Below are 11,747 nucleotides of genomic sequence, written 5' to 3'. Positions count from 1 at the left end.
AAAAAAAAAAAAAAAAAAAAAAAGGCGGCTAATGCACTTAACAGATCTCCACATGCCAGGGTGTGAGACACTTGAGATTCACTGAGAAGTCATCACATACCATGTCTTATGTATGTACTGTTCCCTCTGCCTGGACTTTCCCTCTCTCCTGCCTGGCTCTCTCTCTTTTTTTAAATCTCAAATTGAAGGCTCCTTCCTCCAGGAGATCTTCTTTAGTTGTCCCTCCAATGTGCTTTCGACTGATATCACAGTGGTAAAGTTTGGGTGCTGCTACCACATAATTCCTGCTTAATTTTGTCTCCCAACAGAATCACTTCCTGACCTCCTTTTCCCACCGTGACCCACCATAAACTGGTTCCTGCCCTCCCTCTGCCACTGCCCAGAAATCACTGAGGCCATGAACATCCACTTAATTACTAAATGCAGACATCTCTGTCCTTTTTGTCCTTGACTTCTCGGGATTATCTGACACTCCTATATACTCCCTCCCTTCACTTTTGAGATTCCACACTGTCCTGGCTCATTCTGTTTCTCTATCGTTCTCTGCCAGTCTTTCTGTGGGCTCCTTTTCCTCACCAATAAATGTGCTGCCCCTCAGTGTTCTGTCCATCACCCTCTTCTTGTTCTACACCTGCGCTGGACTTATGCTTTGACTGCTCTGTCCAGATGTTGATGACCTGCCAATGTGAACCTCTATCCCACAATGCCCTCTGATTTCCTGACCTGTACCCAGTTGCCTGGATCCCCACAAGTACTTCCATCAACATGTTCAAAAGGGATGCTGACCTGTTGCCCCCACCCCAATCATGTTCCTCCTTTGCAATTCTTTTTCACTAAATACTACTACCCAGTATCCAAAGCCACAAATAAGGGTCATCCTTTTTCCACACTTCCCTCATTCCTTTCTCCCCATATAATCAACCACTTACTCTAATTTCTCATGTTTCTCCATCTCTAAGGTCACTTCTGTAGAAACGCCACACTCTTGTCTTGCCCACAGTCTCCCATCTTCCCTCTCTACTCTTTTAATCCAATCTTTACATTATAGCCAGGTGATCATGTTTTTGTAAGAGTTTATCTGACCATGTTACCCTACTTAAAATCTCATGGTGGTCTTGCAATGCCCTCAGGATCAAATCCCAAACTTCTAACACAGAGGACCACATGGTCTTCAAGCCTTGACCCCTACTTATTCTCTAGTTTCATTCAATTAATTGTTCTGTGGTCTCACAATAGATCATATGACTACTTTGAATTCCCATAACACCATGCTCTTTCTTGTCTTCAGCCTTCTTTCTGCAATATTGATCCCTCTGCCTGGACTTTCCCTCTTTCCTGCCTGGCTCTCATTCTTTTATCTCAATTTGAAGGCTCCTTCCTCCAGGAGATCTTCTTTAGCTGTCCCTCCCATGCATTCAACGGATATCACAGGAATAAAGTTTGGGTGCAATCAACTAATTCCTACTTACTCCCAACAGAACCAGAAGCTCCCTGGGAGCATGGTGTATACCAAATTTGCATTGACTCCCAAGCATCACCCTGTCATGTGAACATTTGTTAAGTGGATCAATCTTCTTATTTGAGGGAAAGCCAGAACGTTCCTAAACCTGAAACCCTGCTTCTGTAAAGGTACTGAAACCCTAGTAGTTTTCCCTGTGTCCCTAGTGTTCTGAGAAGAGGGTCTGTGGTTCTAGCCTCATACAAGGTCCCATTCACACAGCTATTCACTACACTCTCTCTAGTCACCTCCCTGCAGAACAACAGTGGCCTTTCTCTGTGGGAGCAGTCTCTTGGAGGGAAGCTTCTGAGGGCCCTACTCTGGGAAATGAATGGGGCCAGCCTGGGGCAGGCAGGACAATAGCAGGGTGGGCCCTGTGCCCTCAGACCCCCACAGGAAAAGGCAGCCCGGAAACCAAGCCGCCAATGGGGAAATCCCCAGAATTCTGAGGAGCTGAAAGCAACAACCCTACAAGGCTGCTCTGTCCCTGGAAGAAACAGCAAGCGCCCAAGACCAAGCACCCAATGAAGACAAAAGGAGTTCTTGGTTTCAGTTCCTGGCAGCAGTGCCTAGAGCTGCTTTCTTAAAAGCCCTGACCAGGCATGGAGGGCATCAGTAATATCCAGAGTAAGCCACAGCTTAAGGCAGGAGACAGCATACCTGTGTGAAGAGAAGAGCCCGCCTGAAGGTAACTCAGGCAGGAGGACAACTCAGAAAAGTGACGAGACAAGATAGGACAAGATACAACAGCCAACACAAAACACGTGAAGAATGGGACGGCACCACCATTTACTTGTAACAGTCCACAATGTGCTAGGTAGTATTCTGGAATTTTTATAAAAAATTGTTATATAAATAAAAGAGAATAGAATAGAATTGGCACAGGTATGTACAAAAGGAAGGCTGAATAATAAAAACGTGTAGGGTTTGATGGTGTTAACCAGAAAAGGTTTCCTTGAAGGAAAATGAGACTGGCAGGGTTGGGGGGAAGCAGAGAATACTGACACAAAGGTGGGGAAGGAGTGATGTGGGCCCAGAAGGCAGGTTAGTCTCGGTGGAGGAGGATGGTAGGAAACAGCAATAGGACCTGACATTAGTGAGGCTGTAGGCTGAACTGAAGAAAATCAGAAACCATGAAAGTCATGAATCCCAAGCTGGGGATCTGGGGCTAGAAAGGAAAGCCACTGTAGGTTTCAAGCAAAACAGGATGTGCCTGGGCTGAGATCTTAGGCACCTAATTTTTAACTACTGTTCTGTGTTTGTTCGTTAGGTTCCCAGAGCCTGGCTGTCAGTCCTCAGCTGAGAAGCAGCACAGGACTGCGGGTAACCCAAGCATGGGTCTTTCAGTGACAGCTGAGGAGAGTTCAGGCCAATCTGGGGTCCCTGCCAAACCAAATGCCTTAACAACACTCACCATATGTTTGGCACTATAGAATTCACAAAATGTTTTTACACAAATCATCCTGGTCACACAGCTAGTTAGTGGCTGAGTGGGGGCTCACACAATGATATCTTATACTACTAGGATAGTTTTTTTCCCTTTTGTGATACTGGTGATTGAACCAGGGGCTCTCTACCATTGAGCTATATCTTCAGTGCTTTGTATTTTTTAAACTTTGAGGCAGTGTCTAAGTTTCCCAGGCTGGCCTCAAAATTGTGATCCTCCTGCCTTAGCCTCCTGGCTTACTAGATTGGTTTCTACGTCCCTAGAGTTTGGTAGGATAAATCAAGATTCACCAAATACATACTAATCTCCTCAAACTGTGATCCAATTTCCTAAGAATCTCCTGGAATGACTCTCCTTTCCCTCTCTGCACTGAAGAACTCTAAAGCTCTGTGGTGGAAACAGCCTAACCTAAGAGTCTCTATGAGATAAGTAGTATTTAATGCACCATATTCAGTGAATTGCTGGGTATCGGTGGGAGACAAAGTGACTGTAACGAAGGTCCTAGTCTGTCAACAGCACTACCCTTCTCTAGTCCACAAGTCTCAAAAACTGTGGGAATCAAATGTAATTTGGTTCTAACATATCTTACTGATTCTCCTACCAAAATGTCTCCTGAATCCTGCCTTTCCTCTTTGTTCCCATCATAACCACTCTGATCCAGAATCTTCATCTTTTGCTACAAAAACTCCTGGATGGCCTTCCTGACCCTGTGCTTTTTCAGCCCATCTATCAACATCACAATTCTGTCCTTAAACACTGTTTCCTATTACCATATAATACGTGAACTATCACTGACTCCCTTTTCTCCACCACGTAAATAAAGTCGGTACACCTTTATTCTCTATCCTGCCCACTTGTCAACCTAATTTCTCTCTGTCTGCAAAGACCAACAATCTCACCATAAGCAGGCCACACCATGCTTGTTCTACCCCAGAAGCTTTCCTCATGCCTTCTGCCCCTTCCACCAAACAATTTCTAACTACCCCTCCCTTGGCTACTCTTATCGGCATCAATCTTCCACTCTTCTCTAAAGGTACCTTTCTGGTATAAATAAAGATTTAGCAATTATGGGTTTTTTTGTTTTGTTTTGTTTTTTTGTTTTTTACTGTTTTGTGTCGTTTCATTAATAACCCTTCCCAAGAATGTATGCTCCACATTCTTGAATATTATCTACCAGAACACCAAGAACTGAGCCGAGCCTGGAGCCCTTTGATAAATATTTGCAGTCCAATCAAGTGACTGCCAAGTGCCACCGATCTTAGGTTACCACTTGGAAGGCTGCTAGATTGGTTCCCTATGTGATCTGAGGCCAGGCCATGACCTTGACTATAGATCCCACCATACCATTCTGTAGGAGTTGTTCCAAAAATACTGAAGAGAAAGAAACAAGGGCAGGGAATCAAGATGCTGAAATGAGCCTGGCGTAGTGGTGCACGCCTGTAATCCCAGTGGCTTGGGAGAATGAGGCAGGAGGATTGAGAGTTCAAGGCCAGCCTCAGCAATGGTGAGGAACTTAGCAACTCAGAGAGACTCTGTCTCTAAATAAAATACAAAATAGGGCTATAGGGCTGGGGATGTGGCTCAGTGGTAACGCGCTTGTTTAGCATGTGTGACGCACTGGGTTCGATTCTCAGCACCATATACAAATAAATAAAGATCCATCAACTACTAAAAAATATTTTAAAAAAAGAAAAGAAAGAAAAAAAAAGATGCTGAAATGACATTATTCCAATTTTTTAAAATATATTTTTTAGTTGTTGATAGACCCTTATTTTATTTATTTATATGTGGTGCTGAGAATCGAACCTAATACCTCACACATGCCAGGCAAGTACACTACCACTGAGCACAGCCCAGCCCACATTATTCCAATTTTTTCAAAGCCCCTTTCTCATACATTTTTGTTTTGCTTCTTTTTAAAAAATTTTTTTATTTATATATGACAGCAGAATGCATTACAATTCTTATCACACATATAGAGCACAAGTTTTCATATCTCTGGTTGTATACACAGTATATTCACACCAATTCGTGTCTTCATACCTGTACTTTGGAAAATAATGATCATCACATTCCACCATCATTAATAATCCCATGCCCCATTCCTTCCCCCTCTAACCCCTCTGCCCTATCCTTTTCTCATACATTTGTATGTTAGTTTGCTGTTCTTTAATGAGAGGAAAATCTCGAAGAAGTCAACAAAGAGAGCAATACTAATGACTTTAGGGTCCCCACTGAAGTCAGAAGTAAGACAATAAATTGGCTTTAAATTGTAGCAAAGGGCTGGGGTTGGTAGCACACTCCTATAATCTCAGTTCACACAGTGGGTTGGGGCACCTGAGGTAGGAGATTCACAATCATGTTCAAGACCAGCCTTTGCAATTTAGATCATCTTAAAATATATATATTTTTAAAATATGGACTTGGGATGTAGCTCAGTGGTAGAGTACGAGACTCTGGGTTCAATCCCCAGAGTCTGTTTAAAAATAAAACGAGGTCGGGGATATGACTCAGTTGGTAGAGTGCTTGCCTTGCATGCATAAGGCCCTGGGTTCAATCCCCAGCACCACCACCAAAAAAAAAAAATAATAATAATAATAATAAATAAATAAATAAAACGGAAAAAAACATGTAGGAAAAGTCTAGTATCCAAAAGGACTTAGAACTGTTGAACTCACAGAACCACCTTCCATTGAGACACAAAAAATGGGAGAGACCCCAACCTGTTTTTACTAGCTCAAGACACACCCTATAGTTGATGCAGCTGCACCTGCCTATAATTCCAGCTACTTGGGAGGCTGAGGCAGGAGGATTGCAAGTTTGAGCCAGCCTGAGCAACTTGGTGAGATCCTGTGTTAAACAAAATAAAATGGGCTGAGGATGTAGCTCAGTGGTAGAACATCCCTGGGTTCACTCCCCAGAACCAAAAACAAACAACAACAACAAAACAAAACAAAAACAACCCACACCCTATTTAGAATCAACTAGGTAATTCCTTGAGGTCCTACCAGACTCCTGCCATTTTCCCTCTCAAACCTATCCAATTGTTTTAGCACTATAAACCTGGGTGTTCTTCTAGACCTAAAAAATACCTTCCGAATCCTGCTCCAATTCTGTTAGGAGCCACAGACTTCCCAGTCACCCACCCCCCAGCCCGCAGGCCAAGTTTCCACACCCCTATTCTTCCAGTTTCCTCTTCCTTTCATCAGGCAGCTGTCGCCCTGGTCTTCTCAAACTTTCATTTTCTCTGGTTTTCAGGAAGGCCAGATAATGATTCCAGGAAAAGAGTCCTGGCTCACCAAAAGGACACAAGCATTCTGTTTTCAGAGGCTCAAAAAACGCAAGAACTAGAAAGAAACAAACCGTAGAGCCTGGCTAGCCCCACTCACTCATTTTTTGAGAGAAGAAAACTCCAATCAGAACAGGTAAGCAACTTTCCAAGGTCATTTATGTAGTCGGCCCCAGCATACTGACTTGTTAACTCAATGCCAGAATTCTTCCTCAAACTCCAAACTTCCTCTCACAGGAACTCTAACATGGCTTTTCAGGAGTCTTTCTCTTTGACCAGAATTAGCAACTTCTTTAGTCTTGCTTACCCCAAAGGGCGAGGAAGTGACCTTGGGAGCCACTTGCAGGTTTATGCTTGGAGCCTTTCTCAAGATAGTCACTGAGAAAAGAAGGAAGAATGCACAGGCCACTGGGAAGTTTCCAAGCCATGTAATAAATCTTCCAATTAGGTTTTAAAAACAATAAACGAATAAAGTGGATTTTTCTATGAAGATGTGAAGTAGATTCAGTCAATACAGATTAAAACAACTCATCTTATGATTTACCGAATTTAAAGTTACCAAAACCTTTTCACATACATCAAAATCCTAGATCTTTAAGGCAGTGAGGAACACTATCCAAACTCCAGCATTTCCAGACTCTTTTCCCAGGTTATATGCTTCTAGAACCCCTTTGTCTATCCACTAATTTGGGCACAAGCTATGTGAAATCTTTTTTATTTTCGATAACCTACAGTCATTTTTATTTTTTGTCTATGTTTCTAAACTGGGGAAAGGGGCTCTGCCTGACAGTACTCTTTGAAAAAGCTTTACAAATGCATCAATCAAAGAGTGCTTTATGAACAATGTTTTTGAGTATCTGAAGTTAAGCTTTGCCTGCTCCTGCTCATAATGGTGATTAATCACCAAATGTTTCATCTGAAAATCCCCTCTCATCTCACACCCCTAGATTGGAACAAGGGTACATTTTGGAAAAGACTCAGCACTTCAGGGGACTTACTATTTGTAGATCTAGATCCCTATCACTGTTCTGGGAGGCCAATCTTCCAAACTAGGTAGAAGTTCAGCTAAATGCCTGGGGATTTATTGGTTCCATAGCTCAATAAAGACCAAAATCCCAGATGGGAAGAGATCTCTGACAGGGAACAATTGGTGGGTCTGGGTTTACTTTGAATTTGGAAAATCATATGATTCCACAACAAGAAATGGCCAGAGATAATAAAACAAATCCTTTCTGGGGCTAGGAGTATTGCTCAGTGATACACCACAGGCCTAGCATGTGTGAAGTCCTGGGTTCACCAGCACCACAGAAAGAAAAAAAGAGAGTAAACAAAAAAATCTTCCACCCTCATCACTGAACAGACATCTAAGTGAGTCAAGGTAGAGAAAGTCTTGCCCATTCATCAAAATTCCTGGGAAGGAGTCAATAACCTTCCTTTTTTCACATCTTCTAGTATCACCCAACCATGACCACTGGTTCCTTGTTCTAACCCTGTGCATTTTTGCAATAATAAAGCCTATTCACTCTGCTTAAACTCTGCAAATGGAGAGATCTCTTCATCACCCTTAATTTGTTTGGGGCCACTTAGCTCAAGAAGTAGCGCATGAAGCTAAATCAAATCCATGAGTTCACCATCTAAATTTTAAATAGAATTTTACAGTTTAGAAAGCAACTGGAAATATATTATCTCACTGGACTGATTCCCTTCAACAGTCCAATGAGAAGATTCAATAAACATTATAATCCTCACATGCATACTGTATAAAGTGTGAGCTGGGTGCAGTGGAGCAGGTCTGTAATCCCAACTGCTTGGGAGGCAAGTTTGAGGCCAGGCTGGGCAACTTGTAGCAAGACTCTGTCTCAAAATAAATAAAAAGGGCTGAGGATGAAACTCAGTGGTAGTACACTTGCCTAGTAGTAGAATCCAAGGTTCAGTACCCAGCACCATAGGAGAGAAAAAAAAAAAAAGTGTTTGCGGAACTTGAAAATACTTTATATAATGAGCTACCATGGCTTTACACAGGAGGAAGATAGCAGAGGTCATGACTTGCCCAAGGTCACATAGTTTAAGGGGAAAACCAGGGCTCAAACCAAGAACTAACTTTTGGTGTAATGCTCTCTGGTTTGGTCCTCACATGAGCTAACTTTTTGCAAAGAAAAGCTGTTTCATGGAAGCAAACTCCTAACCCATTTGGCCATCTCAAAAAAACATTTGCCAAGGGGAACAAGGCAAACAGATATAGATGGCTAAGCAAAACTCATCATCATTCCTATAAAAATAATTCAGTATTATAAGCTCTGACTGTAATATCAAACATGTTTTTAGAAACTCCTGAAAAGAACATATAGTAAGGGCAATAACTGAAAGGGACAAAAACTGAAAGAAACACAAATAATTACACGATAGCTCATCTCTCAGTAATAACTTATTAACACTAAAAGATGAAGATTAATTGCAAAACTTTTTTTTCCCTATGGAGCCAGCAGTCACTACCCAACAGAAAGAAGGCAGGTAAAAGACTGCTAAATAAATATTCCAGTCTTTGTTACTATAAGTCACAATCTATCTCCAAATACATGGTCCTCCAGCATATGGCTTATCTTCAAGAAATACACATCACCTAGGAAACCTTCTCTAATTGACTTTTTGACTATATCTGAAATTAACACATGAAATATTGCAAACAACCTGAAATGGAAGAATTCACACTTACTGATATGTTCTCTGTGAGCAAGAACTGTATGCTTTCATTTTCTAAAACACACCAACAGCATCTTACACAAGACTCTACACAACAAACTGATAAACTAAGAGAGAACAGAACCCAACTCCATAATCTGCATCACTTCCTTCCAATCAGTGCTCCAGAGTGGTATAGACTGAGTTATTTAGAATTCATAGGGTCTAGGACTGGGGTTGTGGCTCAGTGGCAGAGCACCTGCTTAGCATGTGTGAGGCCCTGGGTTCGATCCTCAGCACCACATAAAAATAAATAAATAAAATAAAGGGTATTGTGTCTAACTAAAAAAAAAATCTTAAAAAAAAATTCATAGGGTCTAGAGCCTGGGATGTCAAAAGGTCCAATGAAACAAAACTAAAATGGAACAAGATCCAATGCAGCCAGCTGGAGATTACAAGAAGGGGACCTGGGGAAGAGAATCTGGCAGAGGTGGAGGCAAGGAAAGCCCTGCCCATGGGAGAAAATGGTACTTTAACTATAGAAATTACAGGTATGAAGAGCAAGGAAATACCCTAACTGTTAAACAGTACCTTCCTCTATTGCTCTAGAAGGCAAAACAGTGCCTCACACAATCTACAGGGTATCTACAAACCTAGTCAGACAGGATGAGGCAATGAAAAGAACCAGGGATTCAGAATGACAAGATGTAGCTTAGAGTTCAGATTCTGCCACAAGTCAGGCAAAATGGTACAGGGCAAGCCAGGAATCCTCTTTGGGCTTCAGTTTCCCCTTCTACAAGATAGGAATAAGGCCTTCTGATTTGTCTGTCACAGAACATTGTGAGGCTCAAATGAGACATTCTATGAAAGCACTCAGGAAACCATAACATACTGAACAGAGCCTGAGATCTGCAGCTGTGAAGATTTACAAACTCCCAGAGGGGGAGGCTCATATCAACCCAGGAACCTCACTGCCTCTCCTTACACTCCTCAACACCTGGATTTCCATCTTCTCACATCCCTGAATTCACAGAAATAGATTACCATTCAAATCTTAAAAAGACAAGTGCATTGATTCCCAACTCCAAGAGGATGAAAAGGGAAGAAGGGCAGCCTTGCAAACCAGTGCCCCTCCTTGCCTTGCCATGCCATGCCTCAGTTATCCCTTTCCCAGGGTCAAAGTACAAAGAGACCAACAGAAAGGGAAGGAGGTCTGAACCAGCCATAAATGCTTTGTGGTTGTTTGCCTCCTCCTCACCACAGCAAAGTCAGTTCCCTGTCTGGGGACTGCTGAATGATTCTAAACTGGACTCTAAAGCAACACAGAGATTAGTGTTTGGGAGAGAGAGATTATATGCATTCTAGGCCACATTCCACAGTCAAAAGGAAATTATTATTAGCATGGATAACCAAAGGTTAACTGAACATGGAGAGAACAATTGCTCCCTCGCAAATATTCTTCCCTATCTCTCCAATGATGTTTTTTCCAGGTCCAGTCCTTTCATTTGCTTGTTTAGTCCTCCAACCACCCATCTATTTGGTTAGGACATATGTACCACCCCTAAGAACACCCCACCCAACCCACGCAAGATTCTCAAGGGAAAAATCAGAGGTGGGTGGGAGGGAAAAGGCAGACACCTTACAAAGTTGTACCAAATCTTTGGAAGAAGGAATTACAACCCCAGTGTAATGTTAATAGTGTCAGAGGATGCGGTGTTGACTCTTGAGGGGGAGGTATATCATGTGCTCTAAAATTTGAGGGCCAGAGCCTCTGCCCATCAGGCCTAAGAGGCTCAAAACAACTCGTTCTGGTTCTAAGCAGAGGGAAGGCCCATTTTTCAGTCAAGCTTATTGAGAACGGCTTGGAAGATTAAACTTCAAGCATCAGCTATTGACAAGTCTCAATTTAAACTCTAAGCCTGTAGGAGAGAAAATTCTAATGTGACCTAAGCAACCGGGGGCCACATCAGCCACTGGTAACAATCCAGACCTGTATGATTTTTGTAAATGGTGTTTCTATCCCATCATTTGAGCCAAGGACATCCTCCTCATTCTAGAAATGCGATCCAACCCATCCCCAAACCCCACTATTCCATACCAAACAGCCTGGCCTTCTGCCCCTGCCAGAGCCCCTCCCCCAGCAACTCCAACACCTAACACCAGTCCCCATCCACCATGACCAGGCTTGCTCCTGCCTCCTACCCCCTAGAGGCTGGCAAGTTGGGGACCCAAATTCAGCCTCCAACCCAGCAAAAATCGTAACCCACTGAAAGCATGTCCTCTCCTTCTTTCATCCTCTTAGCTTCATTGCTTACTGCTTGCTTATATTAGAAAGACACTGAACCAGGAGGTGTTTTTGACCACAGACACACATACATAATCACACAGGCTGACGGTCCCCAGAGACCAATGCCCCTACCCCACCAATTCCCACAGCACACCCAAATCTTTTTTTTTTTCTTTAATAATCCTTTATCAAAATGCAACACCCTCCCCTCCCAATCTTTCCTTTAATAAGTGTTGAAAAATCCAAACTTACCTGTCTAAACTCTGGGGCAACCTTACACTCATGGTTTCTCAGTTTCTCCAAGGTTCGGTTCCAGAATCCTGTCGCTTCAGTGTCTTGATCAAGACTGAATCCCTTGCAATTTCTGAGAAAGGTAAGAAGAGGGCCTCCCAACTTGAAGATGGAATCCTTTTTATTCCAGTTCTCAGGATCCTGGTAACTGAAGCTCCATCCTACTTCTACCGGTGAACATGGTCTCCTTTCTTAGACCCTTTCCCCCTCCCCCCCCTTAAAAATTAAAAAAAAAAAAAAAAAAAAAAAAAAAAAA

General features: G+C 42.5%; 1 protein-coding gene across 8 annotated transcripts in view; it reads right to left on the bottom strand.

Annotated features, from left to right (window-relative positions):
* Arhgef11 (Rho guanine nucleotide exchange factor 11) overlaps positions 1 to 11,732 on the bottom strand; it is a 107,799-nt gene extending 96,067 nt beyond the window's left edge. For 4 of the 8 annotated variants that reach the window (XM_048814666.1, XM_048814669.1, XM_048814670.1 and 1 more), the window contains exon 1: positions 11,453 to 11,731. In XM_048814666.1, coding sequence (XP_048670623.1) covers positions 11,453 to 11,484 — 32 coding nt within the window. In that variant the 5' untranslated portion in view covers positions 11,485 to 11,731. Of the gene's footprint in view, positions 1 to 11,452 lie in introns of all 8 variants that reach the window. The other 4 variants (XM_048814671.1, XM_048814667.1, XM_015502704.2 and 1 more) reach the window with 2 other exon arrangements.
* Positions 11,733 to 11,747: the final 15 nt, after the last annotated feature.

Source organism: Marmota marmota, unplaced genomic scaffold, assembly GCF_001458135.2.
Source record: "Marmota marmota marmota unplaced genomic scaffold, marMar, whole genome shotgun sequence".
Lineage (NCBI taxonomy): Eukaryota > Metazoa > Chordata > Mammalia > Rodentia > Sciuridae > Marmota > Marmota marmota.
Note: the sequence above shows the minus strand (reverse complement) of the source record. Positions and strands in the feature narration are given on the sequence as shown.